The 17,920-nt window shown below is 33.5% G+C and overlaps 2 protein-coding genes and 1 long non-coding RNA gene across 5 annotated transcripts in view; 2 read left to right on the top strand and 1 right to left on the bottom strand.

The window, feature by feature from the left end:
- The window catches only part of LOC149491334 (uncharacterized), a 423,150-nt gene that overhangs the window by 34,772 nt on the left and 370,458 nt on the right, over nucleotides 1-17,920 (bottom strand). The window lies entirely within an intron of this gene.
- Nucleotides 576-7,054, top strand: LOC149491351 (uncharacterized). Of its 3 annotated transcripts, none has more exons than XR_016315990.1 (3): nucleotides 576-697; nucleotides 1,046-1,355; nucleotides 4,248-7,054. XR_016315990.1 is itself a non-coding variant. In XM_089698470.1 (3 exons), the coding sequence occupies exons 1-3, from the start codon at nucleotides 851-853 to the stop codon at nucleotides 5,235-5,237; spliced, it is 402 nt and encodes a 133-aa protein (XP_089554596.1). In that variant the 5' UTR covers nucleotides 748-850; the 3' UTR covers nucleotides 5,238-7,054. The 3 variants fall into 3 exon arrangements, 2 of the variants coding, with proteins under 2 accessions (XP_089554596.1, XP_089554591.1); XM_089698470.1 differs by lacking the exon at nucleotides 576-697 and adding an exon at nucleotides 748-908 and having other exon boundaries at nucleotides 5,204-7,054; XM_089698465.1 differs by lacking the exon at nucleotides 576-697 and adding an exon at nucleotides 748-908.
- On the top strand, nucleotides 10,115-17,661 carry Prx6a (Peroxiredoxin 6a). The gene is made up of 5 exons (XM_089698357.1): nucleotides 10,115-10,395; nucleotides 11,284-11,459; nucleotides 11,819-12,020; nucleotides 13,006-13,078; nucleotides 17,404-17,661. Exons 1-5 carry the CDS (start codon nucleotides 10,313-10,315, stop codon nucleotides 17,536-17,538), a joined length of 669 nt encoding a protein of 222 aa, XP_089554483.1. The 5' UTR covers nucleotides 10,115-10,312; the 3' UTR covers nucleotides 17,539-17,661.

Raw genomic sequence — 17,920 nt, 5'->3', positions numbered from 1 at the left:
ATATATACATAGAATTATTTTTGTATTTTCTAAAAATACAATTATTTTATGTATTCAGGTCCATGATTATACCTTCTAAACGATTTATAAATGAACCTAAAAAAAAGATAGGTAATAATATTATTCAGCGCCACGCATTGGTCTATTTTTTATTAATTATTAGTAAGTATTTTTAGTTGATTTTTAGTAAAAAAAAATAATTAAATAGTTATGAAACTAGATGATATCACCCGCTCCATGATTCCTGAACGAAAACTATATTTTATACAACTGGCAATGAGATATTGTAGAGTGCGTTTCACGAAAGAGTTCCCCCGCCGTTATGTTGGCATACCTGACTGTCAAAAACGAAAATATTTTTTTTTAATCAAAAATGACAGAGAAAATATTCTCCTTTCTTCCTAGCCTTATCCCGTATCTTACGGGGTCGGCTGCCTAGAAAGGAGAATATTTTCTCTGTCATTTTTGATTAAAAAAAATATTTTAGTTTTTGACAGTCAGGTAAGCCAACATAACGGCAGGGGAACTCTCTCGTGAAACGCACTATACCAGAAACACTGACCTCTATAATAGAGGTCAGTGACCAGAAATCAATACCTATTCGAGATTTGTGTTATTGCTTGGATAATGCTGTTATTGATTCCTGCGTGATTCCTGCGCATAGAGTTTACAAATTCTATTTCCTGCGCGGCGCTGAGTAAGTAAATACCAATTCCTGTTTAAAATTCATCTATTTAAAAAGTAAGTGAGTCCCCGAGAAGTGAGTATTCATAAATCAAATAGTTGATACGCAGTGTTTTTTCATAAATTTTACCATTATACCTACATCAAATTCATTGAACTTCTTACTATGTCTGAATTCAATGAACATGGAGATAAAAGGAGCCCCGGCGACCGACAGCCAGGGGGTGAGTTACATAAATGATAAGTTTATATGGATAGAAGTAACAATTTGTTAACCGACTTCAATAAAAAGAAGGAGGTTCTCATTCTCCCAATCTCCATAATGTTGTATTTGTTAGCTAGCAAGACATTACCTTTACAGAGTCAAGTAATGAAACACCAAAGAAAAAAGAAGACCAAACATCGGTAGATCTGGAAAAGAATTATATAACCAGAGGTTTTTTGAGCATGGCAGATTTACTTTGTGTAAAGTGTGTTGAAAAAACTCAACCCGATGATGTAGTTTTATGGTTTGTAGACTTCCTTGTGCATAAAGACATGCTTTCAAAGTATGAGGGAAGGTTTAGAAGTTGCCTTGTAAGCACTTTTCCCTGGGATATAAACCATCAGACTAAGAAATACCGTGAAGTTAACACTTATGAGAAGAAGTATAAAGTTGTTATAAAAAAAAAGTAAGTGTATTATATCATAATATATTGATACAGTAGAGGGATGAACAGTACGGTAACGCACACCAACATGCACATCAATTAGACTCATTCTTAGCCGTTGTAGTGCTGTCAGTAGCATCCAAGATTTTAGATGTATAAGATACCTACAGTTGTGGACCTATTATTAGAAACGCATAACATGATGACTTCATCATCAAATTTATTTAACATTTGTGTAAAAATGTATAAGAGATTAATTATTATTTCATATGTAATAGAACACCCGTTTTCTGGTTTCATAAGAAATTGCTTAATTTTAATCAAATGTTAGCTTAAATATAAAAAAAAAAAAAACAATTTTAAGTGAAGAGCATTCAGACGTTTAAAAAACAACTTTTTCGGGTGATTTAGCACTTGCATTAAACAACTTTGAATATTTTTTGCAATTTAACACCTTGTTATTGGTTTTAATTTGTTTTTAATAATCATCATGTAAATTAAAATTTTGCACTTACCACATTTAGATTTAAATTTTTCGATTCAAGCCTTACTAATAATAAAATGAAATTTTCAGGGTAGCTATCTGATGGAGCAAGTTTTTAAAAGCCGAACGAAAATCTTTTTTATGTGATTTTATTTTTTACGGGCCCTTGAAGTTGTGAACATACTGTGTAATTTTATTTTTTTTATTCCATTAAAAGATCTAACGATAGATAGTAAATATTACCATAATGAATTGGCCTATCTTTTGGCTTAGCACACAAAAAAAGTCAAGCATCTATCGCAATAAGTCACGTCACTATAAATAAAAATCTCATCGTACTCGGCAATAGGTGACAATTTAAAAAAACTTCATAACTCCAAAAATACGAAAAATCGCATAACATACATGGGGGTGATTCGGATAGCCCTCTAGGTCCTCTACCTCCTGGCTTCAGTATATCCATACTCCTTGGGACACCCTGTATAATAAAAGCAAAAAAATTTGACTGTGTTGATATAATGTTCTATGTGTGAGTAAAATAATGTGATGTCCACAATACACTTTCACATTAAGTGAATATTAATTTTTTCAGATGGTAGGCCTTTCAATTATTGTTATAGGTTGGTAAGCCTTTCAATTATTACTCTCATAGGTTTTTCAATATATGTACGTAAAAATACGGAATGCAAATAACTCTGAAAGCAAATTAATAAAGAAGAGTTCTTTAATTTTCTAAACTACTTTTGCAAAAATTAAAACCCAATTGAAATCTTATACTTACAACAGCCACAGGCATCCAACTACCTTCTTGAATTGGCTGTAATCGACTTCAAATATATGTACAAGTATAAAAATCCATTATGTATAATAGTTTTATTTTAATATTTCATCTTTTTTTTTTACTACAAATCTCATTATTTTTTCGCAAAAAAAAATTAAAATATAAAAAAGTAATAACCCTATTTATTGCTTCAATTTTGCATAGGTAATTTTTTAATTGCAGTGGTTTTGTTTCCGTACTGTTTGTTCTGCGTACTGTGACAATAATGACCAATAGTTTGTAAGAGCTATTACGCACTGTCGACCAGTCGCTGGCGACTCAGTCGCCGGCGACTGTGACTTACTATAGTTTAAATAGGGGCTTGCGCACTTAGTCGTCAGTCGTCCAGGAGTAAGTCCAGTCGCCGGCGACTGAGTCGCCGGCGACTGGTCGACAGTGCGTAATAGCTCTAAATTGATTTAAAATGGAACCACTCTTAGGGCCGGCGCCCACTGCCGGCACGGCGTGGCATGGCAGGGCAGAGGATTTTATTACTAATGAAGTTATTTTGAATCTTATTTCAATCAGTTTAGAATTCAAGTTACTTTATTTCGATGCCATGATGCCGCGACGTATCGCAGGATGCTGCAGCATGACGCGGCACGCCGCGGGATGCGGCGGCATGACGTGTCTTGCTGTTTCATTCCAAGGAATGCCGCGGCGCGCCATTGCATCCCGCGAGGCGTATGCGTCACTTTCGGGTCGAGGAATTATGATTGCTAGCTAGTTGAAATAAGGTTGAAACTTATGCAGCATTAGTGGGGCTTTTAGCAGGATACCACGGCATGCCACTGAATGCCGCGGGATCACGCAGCACGCCGCGGGATGCCACTGCACGCCGCGGGATGCCACTGCACGCCGCGGGATGCCATTGCACGCCGCGGGATGCTCTGCCGTGCCATGCCGTGCCGTGCCGGCAGTGGGCGCCGGCCCTTAGGAACCACTAAACTCAAAATCCTGAACTTAACCCTTAATTAGGCGCATGGGGTCAAGACAAATTGAAATTATTGGAATAAAAATGTTGAGTGTTTAAAATGCAACACTCTTTGTAGCTTCCTACCTCCCTCCCAAGTATGCAAACGAGCTGTGAACCAACAACCATCACATACACACTCGATGCTGTTCTCTTGGGTGCTGACCCTATGCGACCAATTATGTAAAATTTTAGGTACATATATGGTAAATATTATTTTTGTTTTTATGCTTATACAGGGTACTTCCACATGTTATTAAAAATATATTTTGTATTTCATCAAATATCTTTAAATCTATAATAAATGTCCTAATACAGTAAATTGAAGAATTATAATACCTATTTTAAAGGTCAGTCATAAAAAAATATGCTTTATATTCTTTTGTATTTTGAAAAAAAAAGGTTAAATTTATATGTCTATGTCTATGTTTTCTTCTATTTACTTTATCAGAATATTCTCCTGTCTCCATTAATATCAAGATATTTGTTGAAATATAAGATACTTATCCCTTTTTATTTTGATTGTTGTGTACTTGTTGTGTAGGTATAATGTTTGCAATCAGGTTTTGTTGATGTGTATAATTTATGTATTGTTGTCTTTATTTTTCATTTCATTTCTTGGCATTATGAAAAAAGAAAGACAAATACGGAAATGGTTGGAAGAGAGGTCGGATCATCGGATGAGGAGCAAAACGTCTTGGTTTCTATTTACAAAGATGAAATTGCTAATAATTTCCTTGTACAGTTCAGTACAGTCGGAAAAGACAGAAGAAAAAGAGTCCGAAGATAAAAAATAAGTTCCTGAATCAACAATAGATTGTTAAGCATAGTCGCTGTCCATCATACTCTAGAAAAGAAGACAAGAATGTAGCATTTAAATGCTGTGTTTGGTAAATTTGTTTGCCCACAACAATTCAGGGCTTCTCTATTGGATGCAAAATAGGCGATTCGTTCAAAATAGTTTATTTTTTTGAACTGACACTTTAGGCGCGTTGAGAGTAAAATTCAGGGACGCGTCATGGCATTACTTTCACGTCATGGAGTAAGGCGACGATTTTGGTATCTTTGAATCTTGCCAAAGAAGTTTCACTTCTGACATGGGTGCTCGGCACTTTCTTTTGTTTGTATATATGTATATGCCAAAAATAATATTTTAGACGTTGCTCTATGTTTTCAATTACCTATTTTGTGTGTTTGATGAATGTTTTTATGTTTGTTTATGATTTCCAAACATTTTTAGCATTTTTTTTATAAAATATATATTTAATTATGTTTTTACACTATTATTAATTATAATAAGTAATTAAGGGTTAAGACGTGCAATTGTTTTTCTGTTGTTTAATATTTTATCATGAAGCGTGTACTGTGTACATTGACATAGATATTTCTTACTCACACTTTCTCTATTCTTCCTTGAAATAATTATTTGTCTATGCTCTGCTCGTTAATATTAATTTTTCATACATATTTAATATTTTTAACAGCACATAATTTTACGATAATGCACAATTTTACGATAATGCTTCTTATTTGTGTTATCGATATTGCATCGATAGTGCATATAAAACTTATGTATTTTTATATGGTTACAGGTCAGGCAGTAACTTATTTTCGGAGGTCGAATAAGTACAAGTAATTTTTTTTCAAAATATTGCGTAAGAATTCAGTCTTCATTTTTGATAATTTTAAAGTTTCTGTACTATATTTTTTTGTTACTAGCTTTCCACTCGCGGCTTCGCTCGCGCGGTCTACGTAAATTTGTTGGTGTATTTCGAAGGGACATTTTTTAATTTAAAAAAAAAAACATTTATAACTAAATGTCTATTTCATTTTTAAATATTTAGAGCGGCCGTACACGGACCGCTTCAAACAGTTGACGCCGAACAGTCCGTGTACGTCGCTGAGCCGCTGCCCGCTCTTAGTTAAAAGACGCGTGATTCTGATTTTTTCGCGAATATAATATTTTTTCTTCCCATCCCTGGTTGTATGGAGATCCACCCCTAAAAATATTTTTATTCAAATAAAATTAAGCCTAACTGGAGACTAAGTTAATTTTTTTTTTCCATATCTGCTCACTTGTTTTAAAATTAATTTTAATATAATTGAGGCACATAAATACTGTATACAAGCCGACAAACATTAATTTTTTGCCTCACTATTATTTACCTATTGCATTGCAATTACTTTTTTTATAATTAAATTATTGTCATCTGTGTTTTGCACAGTGTTTTGTGTTTATAATTATTGTAGTTGTTCTGTGTTATGTTAGGTTGTCAGTTGTAATGTTATGTGTTATTTTTGTTAATAAATGTTTGTCATACGTCTATGTCTATTCACTAATCAGTGTACTTACAGAAATGCTGATGAAATTAATAGATATAGATGAGGGATAATTTGATTTGAAATAACTCAATGGTAACTTAACTAATAAAAACCATGCTTTATACATAATTGAAACTATTTCTCTTCGGCACTATAAAATAATATCTACAGTATTCCGTCTTCGTACAAACGTGCGGAGCGCAAAGTTATACCTACGTGCCTCGGATCTCAGCACCCAACATCCTCGAATATTCCATAATGACGAGCCACGGGGTGACGGGACGAGCGGACGGTGTCGTCATGTAGATGTAGATTATAGTAAAAAAACTACATTCGGGCAACCCAGAGCCCTAACGTGTGCGCCCGCGCGGCTGTAGGTACTGATTTGAAGAACACGGAACACCGCCGAGGCACAAATCACATTATACAAGTACTGTAGATGTTAATACCGTGTCTTCGGTGTTGTGATTATGTCAAAAATAAAATTATCCAAGGTAGTTTTTTAATTTACATTCATCAATTAGGAAACGTTTCAACTGTACAATTCATTCAAAATATATTATGACTTATTCAGTAGCTCATAGATTCAAGATTGTTATTATTTATAGATATTACCTATATTCATGTTAAAACATCTCATCATAATATTATCTCGATTCTAGACCATGTTGTAATTTTATAATTTTATTTAAAGTTATTATAATTGTAATCACTTCGATAGTGACACAGGGACGCGTTCTCAAATCCGACAAAAATAATCTATCCTCAGCTATCCTTCGGTACCTTCATTTTTTGATGAAATGAAAATATATAAAACAATACCTTTTTTTCTTTTGAATCTCGGGATAAAGGGTTTAAAATGTTGCTAAAAAGTTAAATTAATTTCGAAAAAAAAAAACGAATTTTCACGATCCAAAATTAACGATAAGGATCCATTCAATATTTATCTGTTTAACTATATTTCTAAATAAATTTGTTTTTTTTTTTATGAATAGAACAGGATCAAAAACACGAAAAGGTCAAAATCTGTTTTGTTAACACGTCCTAGTTTAGATTGTAATGTAAAAAAAAATATTTTAAGTATATTAAATAAATGTGTAAATAAATGAATGGAAAATGTCTCAGATTATTTTATTTATATACCTCTTAACTGCTCCACGAATCCTTTCGAGCATACAATATAATATTGCTGAATACATTTGACAAACCCATTGGATTTTTATTTTTTACCCCATAAAATCTTAATCTTCATAAATAGGGTGGACTGATCACGTGATCAAAGTACTGCGAGTACCTTACCTCGAAAACGCCAGTGCTCACAGTAGAATATGGCGGCGATTAATGACGTCATAAATTTCCCTAGGGTACTGCGGCAGTATACTGGCAGTCCATAACGGAACGAATTTTTCTGCAGTGATAGCACTGTGCAGTGGTTGCAGTGCATAACGGAAGACACCCTTTATATTACAAATGGTTCAAGAAAATGAAAAAGAAAACGAAAAATTCATACCCAAAAAGTTATCATCAAATATAAGAGTTTCCTCGCTGAGTGATCATCATCATCTAGCCTCTACAGCTGCTAGCACAGATCTGTGGCTGCTAGTATTAGTCCATTGAATAAAAAGTTCTAGAGTGCGTGAGTTAGTAACGTAAGATGTTTCTTCGGAAACATGTCAAGAGTCCCTAGGTAATAAACATACTAAAACCCCGGGCCACTAGGAGGAGCCCCGGAGTGGGGGGAGGGGGAAAATGGGTCCATTTTTTCATTTTTCGCTTAAATCTCAAAAACGGTACATGTTAGAGAAAAACTTTCAAGGAAAAGTTGAAAGGCCATAAAATTATCTACAAGTTGTACCTGAATCATTTTTTCCTATATCCTACCGTTTCTGAGTTATACGCAGTAAAACATGATTTTGGCTCAAACAATTTCCACATCAATCGATCAAAAAATATTTCTTTCTTCCAAAAAACTCAAATGTGCAACTTGTGACCAGTACTGATAGATTGCTCTTAATTAGGTCTATAATTGGTAAAATAAACACATTCCTCCATGGAAGCCTTTAGGAGGAATCGATTGTCAAAATACATATTATATTATGGTAGTTTGAGTTACTGAACTTGATCTTTTTATTTTTTTCTTCCAAAAAACTCATAAGTGCAACTTGTGACCGGTACAGATAGATTTCTCATAATTGGGTCTATCATTGATAAAAATACCAGATTCCAACACGGAGGCGTTTACGGGGAATTGAATTTTATTAGGGTAGTTACGATACTTGAACTTTTTATTTTTTTTCTCCAAAAAAACTCAAAAGTGCAACTTGTGACTGATACTGATAGATTGCTCTTAATTAGGTCTATAATTAGTAAAATAAACACATTCCTCCATGGAAGCCTTTAGGAGGAATCGATTTTCAAAATACTATATTAGGGTAGTTTGAGTTACTGAACTTGATCTTTTTATTTTTTTCTTCCAAAAAACTCAAAAGTGCAACTTGTGACTGGTACTGTTAGATTGCTCTTAATTAGGTCTATAATTGGTAAAATAAACACATTTCTCCATGGAAGCCTTTAGGAGGAATCGATTGTCAAAATACTATATTAGGGTAGTTTGAGTTACTGAACTTGATCTTTTTATTTTTTTCTTCCAAAAAACTCAAAAGTGCAACTTGTGACCGGTACAGATAGATTGCTCATAATTAGGTCTATCATTGATAAAAATACTAGATTCCACCATGGAGGCGTTTACGGGGAATTGAATTTTATTAGGGTAGATACGATACTTGAACTTTTTATTTTTTTTCTTCCAAAAAAACTCAAAAGTGCAACTTGTGACCGGTACCGATAGATTGCTCATAATTAGGTCTATCATTGATAAAAAAACCAGATTCCACCATGGAGGCCTTTAGGAGGTATTGAATTTTATTAGGGTAGTTACGATACATGAACTTTTTAACTAACTACCCTAATAAAATTCAATTCCCCGTAAACGCCTCCGTGGTGGAATCTGGTATTTTTAGCAATGATAGACCTAATTATGAGCAATCTATCTGTACCGGTCACAAGTTGCACTTTTGAGTTTTTTGGAAGAAAAAAATAAAAAGATCAAGTTCAGTAACTCAAACTGCCCTAATATAATATTTTGACAATCGATTCCTCCTAAAGGCTTCCATGGAGGAATGTGTTTATTTTACCAATTATAGAACTAATTAAGAGCAATCTATCAGTACTGGTCACAAGTTGCACATTTGAGTTTTTTGGAAGAAAGAAATATTTTTTGATCGATTGATGTTGAAATTGTTTGAGCCAAAATCATGTTTTACTGCGTATAACTCAGAAACGGTAGGATATAGGAAAAAATGATTCAGGTACAACTTGTAGATAATTTTATGGCCTTTCAACTTTTCCTTGAAAGTTTTTCTCTAACATGTACCGTTTTTGAGATTTAAGCGAAAAATGAAAAAATGGACCCATTTCCCCCCTCCCCCCACTCCGGGGCTCCTCCTAGTGGCCCGGGGTTTTAGTATGTTTATTACCTAGGGACTCTTGACATGTTTCCGAAGAAACATCTTACGTTACTAACTCACGCACTCTAGACCCCCCTTGGAGGGACTCATTCAATGGACTATATGGTATAAAGTGACTTTTTCTATGGCAGTAAACACGGCAATATGATATTTGCTAGGATATTTGCCTGTGTCAACTGTCATTGTCAAACATTGTTGAATTGTCATCTAAATGTCATTCATTGTAATGAGTAATCTTTCGTTCTCTATGGCGGCAACTAGACATGCGCAAAACAGTACGTCAAATAGTAATGCAACATCACGCATCTCTTCCACGGAAGTGATATTACTCCGTAACATCACACATTACCCGATCGATTTTTAATGAAATGATGACCAAGTAATGTTTAAGGTGATATGTGAAGTATTACAGATCATATTGAAAAATAGCAATAATAACTGCAATACTTATTAGTTATTACATATCGTAAAATTACAATTTAAGTAAATATTTAAAAAATGTAGTTGATTTTCCTTCATACTTGGCCGAACGTTGCCGAAGTGATGAGTGATGCGAGTGATGTTTGTAACTGATGCGTAATGCGTGATGTTGCATTACGTGTCAAAGTGATATTACTTTTGTACTATTACACGCATTACCTACCCATGTCTAGCGGCAACGTAAAAGTTTTAAGATAAAACAAACGAGAGTTGCATTTTATTAATTCTTTTTTTTTTTCCAAAATTTTACCTTTTGCTTCTGGATGAACGCTTTGCAGTTTGCACAAATAAAAAGTAAATTCGCTCATCAATTGAATTTGTTAATAAATAAAATATTATAATTGAGATATTATTAGTAATAACCTAAGTACAATGTATTTAGGAGAAAAGTTTCCCAACTTCTCTGCCAATACTACTGAAGGCAAAATAGACTTTCACAACTGGATTGGAAATTCGTAAGTAACGTTTAATCAATAATACTACACTCTACACTAAGCCTCTACAAGAATATGTCTCAGCCTGGAATAGAAATAAGTTATATCATTAAAAAAAAAACGTAGGTACTACGGTCACCGAAGAAACTGCCAAGAATCACTTTTGATTAAAAATCTGTATGTCTATAGAAGTATGTGAAAATACATGATGTAATATTTTGTAATGGTGCTAGTTCCTTGTTGAACCTGAAAAAAAATATAGCCAATGACACAGATAACATGGCTTTATATTGGTAAAAGTATTTTTAAAATCAGGTTATTACACCTAGATATTACCCACTACATAGTATAAAACAAAGTCGCTTTCTCTGTCCCTATGTACGCTTAAATCTTTAAAACTACATACAAACAAATTTTGATGTGTTTTTTTTTTAATAGATAGAGGGATTCAAGAGGAAGATTTTATTATATAATTTACTAGCTTTCCCCCCTGGCTTCGCCCACACACAAAGAAAAACTCGCATAGTTCCCGTTCCCGTGGGATTTTCGGGATAAAACCTATCCTATGTCCCGGGGTAAAAAGTAGCTTATATCCTTTCTAAAGTATCCTTTCGAAAGTAACTCTGTCTGTCTGTCTGTTACTCAATCACGCCTTAACTACTGAACCAATTTGCATGAAATTTGGTATATATATTTTGATACTCGAGAAAGGACATAGGCTACTTTTTATCCCGGGAAATAGAATAGGTTTTATCCCGGAAATCCCACGGGAACGGGAACTATGCGGGTTTAACTTTGACTGCGCAGGTGAAGCTGCGGGTGGAAAGCTAGTAAAGAATAAATAAATAAATCTAGTATTAGCATATATGATTATTGATTAACTATATGACCAGTCTTGCATCCTTATAGATGGGCCATTTTGTTCTCTCATCCATCTGACTTCACACCAGTCTGCACCACTGAGCTAGCTCGTGTTGTGAAGCTGTTTCCTGAATTCCAGAAGCGCAATGTCAAAGTCATTGGCATATCTTGTGATTCCGTTTCCTCTCATGTGGAATGGTGCAAGGATATTAAAAGCTATGCAGGTAATACTTTGAATTTTGATATTTGCATTATGTATTACATTATTCAATCTAGACTGAATGTCCAAATATTCCAATGTTCGCTGTTTCCTTCCCAGATGGGTCTTAGAGAAGGAATTTGGAAATATTATTAAAATATAAAGATCTAGGCTATTATTATTAATTGTAATGTTGAGTCTGAACCTGTACTAATTGACTATGAATGCAACCACAATCTGGGTATTTAATATGAAAATAAGATTCATTTATATTTTAATCTGTTTCCTGTCAAGTTCCATTCCAACCTATTACTATATAAAACAAAGCTAAATTCAAAATTCATATGTAATTTTTGCTTAAATTTTCACTCACTCATGTTCCAGGCTGCAATGAGGAGGAGAAATTTCCATATCCCATTATTGAAGATGAGGATCGTACAATCGCCTCTAAGTTGGGGATGATTGACAAGGATGAGTTAGATGCAAAAGGCATGCCTTTATCTGCACGAGCTGTGTTCATTATCGATCCCACTAAGAAATATAGACTTTCCATTCTCTACCCTGCTACCACTGGAAGAAATTTTGAGTAAGTTTATTGTTCTTAATCTAAATTTAGGTCCATAATTATTAATATTGCTACTTCTGTTAAATATGACTCTTCCTAATCTTGCCATTGAATATAAACACTTATTTAATGTCTTGTTAGTTAAGTTTTTAGATTGAGTATAATATAACAAATAGGGAGAAAATGTTAGATATCTCTTTTTAAACAATTCCATCATTTGAAAATAGATATTGCAAGCTTGCCCATGACAAGCATAGCACTAGTGTTGGAAATGATATTATCAATATGGACAGTAATAAGGATTCCTGAGAATCATTTTAATTAAAAAAAATACCTAAATATCCAATCCGATTTTGTCTGCGACAATGCGAAATTTCTAATAAGTACTTGGGTATAGACTGCTTGTAAAAAATTGTTTACCAAATTGACTATTTATATCAAAACTAGCTTTCCACCCGCGGCATCGCCCGCGAAGTCAAACAAAAACCCGCATAGTTCCCGTTCCCGTGGGATTTCCGGAATAAAACCTATCCAATGTCCCGGGTTAAAAAGTAGCCTATGTCCTCGGGTATCAAAATATCTCTTTACCAAATTTCATGCAAATTGGTTCAGTAGTTAAGGCGTGATTGAATACCAGACAGACAGACAGAGTTACTTTCGCATTTATAATATAAGTATGGATTATTTAACTTAAAAAATACAATAACAATAATAAATAATAATATACTTAATCCGTCAGTCCTCGGATCACAGACACAATAGAAAATCTATTGTGTCTCGGCCCGATCGGGCCGCTCGGTGGTCAATGGGTTAATTTATAGGTAATATTTGACTCAAATACTTTAATTTTATGTAATAAGATGCATAGTACATACTTTCAATCAATTAGGCAACTATTTGCATATATTTTGTTTATTATTTTCTTTTATACAATATGTAAAACACCCAAACACACTTAAGACAACTAAACAAACAGAACTAAATTTATTAAATAATTTAATTTCAGTGAGATACTTCGTGTGATTGACTCCCTGCAGCTTACTGAAAAGAATAAAGTAGCAACACCCGCTGATTGGAAGGTAAGATGATGAGTATTGTTTTACTTAAATAAATAAATAAATAAATATTATAGGACATTATTACACAAATCAACCTAGTCCCACAGTAAGCTCAATTAAGGCTTGTGTTGTGGGTACTAGGCGACGATAAATATAATATTATAAATACACTAGCGGTCCGCCCCGGCTTCGCCCGTGGTACATATGAAAAATAGATGTTGGCCGATTCTCAGACTTCCCGATATGCACAGAAAATTTCATGAGAATCGGTCCACCCGTTTCGGAGGAGTATGCAGACTAACATTGTAACACGAGAATTTTATATATAAGATATATAGATAATAACACCCAGACCCAAGAACAAATGATTGAGTTCATCACACAAATATTTGCCCTGACCAGGGATCGAACCCGGGACCGTCGGCTCAGTAGGCAGTTACTTTACCACTGCGCCAACCGCGTCGTCAAGAAATAATAGTCCAGTCTAAATGAACATTTAAATCAGTCAAAATTAGGATAGAGCTGAAAATCGAGAGATGTTACAAATATTACATATTATTGTAAATAAAATTTCAAGAATCCACATTTCTGTACAAAAAGATCCAAGGTCAAGCATGCAAAATTTTTATTTTTAATTTTTTACATAACGGCAAAATTTACCGTGAATTTTCACATCATGTCAGACAATAGTTGTAGATCATACAACTACAGAAATGGTCGAGACACTTTTTCACATACAATTCTTTCGTAATATTTCGCTGCTTTTGCGAGGCTGACTATGGCACATTGTTTTACATATGTTTATGACTTACTTACATCTATTTTGACTGGATCATGATGACACATGAGCTGATTGTAAAATAAATATTGTAATAATTTATTACCATCAGCTTGATAATTTATATAATATGACGATACTGCAATAAAAACAAGATAGCAGTTTTTATTAACGTCTGTTATCTAAATTACATGTATCTTTATTCATTTTACTTTAAAGTGACTAGCAACTTTAAAGATATCATGTGATTACAACCTAATAATTTAAAACGGTCGACGTAACGATTTCTCAAATACATAACATAATGAAGAAGGTAGCTCCGTGTGTATTATGCGCGGCGTTTAAAATAGCACACGGTTAATTGTCAATATTTCCTTAAAAAAAAGTGTGTTTAAAAAAGTGCTCCGCATATTTGGATTGAGGAATAAAAATGAAAGGCATTTTAAATAAATTAAAGTATTTAAAAAGGCAACATATATTTTTATCATGCAAAACTACTTTCTAATTACTACTCTCTAATACTTCAGTATTAGTATGTTTCAAAATATATATCGATATATTATTACGATACGAGTGATACCATTGCCACCATATTCATGACTTAGTGAGCTGAAAGTGTAACTTACAACAACTTAGCTTTGTACAGGGGATATAATTTCTTATACCGGGTGTAATCGTTAAGTGCACAGGCGAGACTTTAAACTGATATCGATTTTTAAAAAAGTTATTATTGTCATTTTACTTATTAGGAAAAGGGCTTTCGATATCAGTTTAAAGTTTTTTGATATCTACAATAGTTACGGAATAATCGCCTGTGCACACTTAACGATTACACCCTATATATATTTTGAAAGGCAATAAGTTCTATTAGAAGCCGTTTCAAGGTTAGCCATTAATTACCGGACATCTGATACACACAAATATGACGAATATTATAACTATTAAGTTACAACTAAATATTAATATAGAGAAAAATAATTTATCTGAAAAAATAAACTTATAACTAGGGATGTAACGATACCGATACCGATACCGATATATCGGCCGATATAATCGGCAAGCCGATATATCGGTATCGCCGATTATAAAACAACCGATACCGATATCAAACAATTCAAAAAATCGCGCCCCATGAACGATGCGGGAGGCCGCCCGCGCGTGCGCACTTTGTTTTTTGAAAAAACTCTACCAATAGCACAGACTACCAATAGTAAACTTTTATTAGGAACTGATTGTATGTGTATAACTTAAAGTTTAATCGACTTTGCAAAATAATAATACTAAAATAAATGGTTTTCTTGTTTTTTGATTTGGCAATGTTATTTAAAAGAATACGATTTACTGTTGAGTCTCTGTTAAATGTTGGTAACTTTTATGCATATTTCTCTATTTATTTTTCTACCAAGCCATCGATATCGGTATCGGTATCGGTATCGCCGATATTTTATTTACAAATATCGGTATCGGTATCGTATCGGCAAAATCATGTATCGTTACATCCCTACTTATAACATTATTGTCAACGAGGTGACTATAAAATTGTTTACAGTGTAAATGGTCTGGAAATTTCATAGGAAGCCCGCGTCCCTGCAGTGGGCAGAGATAATATGGGCTGATGCTATTATCTCTCCTTTCGGATATGTCGCAGTCAAATTGTATTATTTCGCCGTTTACAAACGCTAGGCATTTCGTAATATGTGGAGAATTCGAAATCAGAAGCTTTTGGTTTGGATCAGGGGGTGGGTTAAGTTAGTTTAAGAAGTGAAGTGGGGCTCCGTCGGCTCGCGACCGTCTTTTTGTAGAATTTTAGAAATAGTCAATCCTCACCATTTTCAAAATGCCGAGCATTTGTAAACGGCGAAATAATACAATTTGCCTGCGACTATATGGCATGGTGATTATGTAGTTTAAACATTAAAGCTTTTAAATATAAGAAAAAAAATGTATATATATTGTCTTTGTATTATGTGCTAGTTCCCATTCAATTCTATAACGCAAACGGTGAGAAACTCTGCCATAGAAATTTGCGGTTAATAAAAATTAAAAATTACAATTGTCCTCTCACTAGAAATGGAGCATATTCATATAACAAAATACAAAACTGATCTACCAGAATCTTAAGCATCGTTTACATATTTCTTGGCATCACGCTATTGCAGCAACCGATCCGTGTCGAGGAATTAATAATTATCATTAACTTGGCTTTGTACTGTCGTATTGACTCATAATAAATAATCGTCAATGGTATCATGTGCCTTAAAACTTTCTCATTGTTACGCCTCGTCGCGGAGTGCTAACATAAAGCGATGACATTTTAATATTTAGTACTTCCCATTTATCTATTACATGCAATTTTTATCGGCATCCGACATCCGTGTTCCAGCAACATGATTGCTCGAAAAAAAAAATAGATAAAACATTTCTAGAGTACGTCGTAACATTTTTTCGTTAACGATATGTATCAGTTACAGGTTAAATCAATCTATTCTATAGTATTTCGTATATCGTTATTGACTGATATTTGATCAAACGCCGTATCCTGAATTTCATTTTTTTTTTCGGTTATCAGCTTACCTAAATATTTTGAAAGTAGTCTTATTCGAATGTAGTCTCACCAGAAAGACCTTTGGAAGGTTTACTTAAAAAAGAATGAACATCGTAATTTTGGCAACAGCTTCCACATCCATTTCACGGCTGGTTTTGCTTTTTTTGGGATTGCGAGCATCTCATGAATGTGGAGGACGCGACTTATGCTGTAAATTGGCAGCGTGAATGATGAATTCGCGTGTGAATTCACGGGACTAAATGTGGAACCGCCGCAAGGAAAACGATTCAATTATTTATTTATTATTATTCTTGTTTGCGTTTCGTATGACATTGATCCAAGGTTCTATGATAACTAATATTTGGTTTTCAAATCTAATGATCAAATTATTTTACATTGTAAATGTAGGCGAAAGACGCAGTTACGATATTATGAATATGTATATCAATCAATTTTTTAAATGACATTTTTTGTAAATTATTCATAATTTATTAGTTTTATGTATGTACTTATTTCAAATTCGCGCAAATACACACGCGAATGTACTCGAACTTCTCCACGGCTTGACTGATTTTTTTGTAGATACATATTCTATAGGTATGCGAATAGGTCGTTCACAATTTATGTAGCCGTATGGTATGTGGTAAGGGAAAACAATGTTCGCTGGGTCAGATTACTTCTATGGTATCTATAAAACACATAATATATCGCAAAAACTTCTAGTCAATCATATTATATAATGTTGCCAACACTTTAAAATTTAAATACAATTATAATATATACTAATTACAATAATAAAAAGTAGTATATAATTTTGTCGTAATAATATAGCATAACTTTTAGCAAGAAACTTAATATACCATGTGTGTAGAATAGAATAAATGTCATTATGTTTTTATTATTTGGTCTGAGTTAGTTAAAAAATAATATAATATCTTAAAATTACATTTATTCTAACCGGGGCCCTCGAATAAAATTAACGCTCATATGTGATGTTTAAAAATTCAATATACATATTTGTAGATGGGTGACGATTGCATGGTCCTGCCGACAGTGCCTGAGGATGAGCTCGACAAGTCGTTCCCTCAAGGAGTTACCGTCGTCCAAGTACCATCTGGAAAGGCTTATCTTCGCAAAACCGCATGCCCTAATTTGTAAAAATTTGTAAACCAAAAATTCTAATAACTTCTAAAGTTATTCAAATGTGATAAATTACTTGTTAAAAATTATCTCGCAGATTATTTCTTTGTTTTTTATTAAAAATAAACAAACTTATTATAATTTTGTTGTTTTTCTTTATGTTAACATTTACTGTTTTAATGATTCTTCTTAAATATTGTCTTTCAATTTTAGCTTCATTAATATTCCTTTCAACCGGCCAGGTCAACGTTCGATCTATCTGTTTATGTGCATTAAATAAGCACTAAAATTTATCTAGCTTATAAAAACACTCACTTATAAAATTTATTTACCGTTATTCCTAATGAAGACGACCTGTAGTTTTAGTCGTTATAGCATATCGATAAAACCCGTTCGCGTA

This window comes from Colias philodice, chromosome 1 (genome assembly GCF_061535455.1).
Source record: "Colias philodice isolate Cphi_HAF_F1 chromosome 1, ilColPhil1 Martin Lab GWU primary, whole genome shotgun sequence".
Lineage (NCBI taxonomy): Eukaryota > Metazoa > Arthropoda > Insecta > Lepidoptera > Pieridae > Colias > Colias philodice.
Note: the sequence above shows the minus strand (reverse complement) of the source record. Positions and strands in the feature narration are given on the sequence as shown.

Coding starts and splice junctions, on each gene's coding strand:
- LOC149491351 (XM_089698465.1), top strand. CDS start 851: ATGTCTGAATTCAATGAACATGGAGATAAAAGGAGCCCCGGCGACCGA. Junction 909..1,045: donor CGGCGACCGACAGCCAGGGG/GTGAGTTACATA, acceptor TTACCTTTACAG/AGTCAAGTAATGAAACACCA. Junction 1,356..4,247: donor AAAGTTGTTATAAAAAAAAA/GTAAGTGTATTA, acceptor TTATGAAAAAAG/AAAGACAAATACGGAAATGG.
- Prx6a (XM_089698357.1), top strand. CDS start 10,313: ATGTATTTAGGAGAAAAGTTTCCCAACTTCTCTGCCAATACTACTGAA. Junction 10,396..11,283: donor CACAACTGGATTGGAAATTC/GTAAGTAACGTT, acceptor GCATCCTTATAG/ATGGGCCATTTTGTTCTCTC. Junction 13,079..17,403: donor CAACACCCGCTGATTGGAAG/GTAAGATGATGA, acceptor ACATATTTGTAG/ATGGGTGACGATTGCATGGT.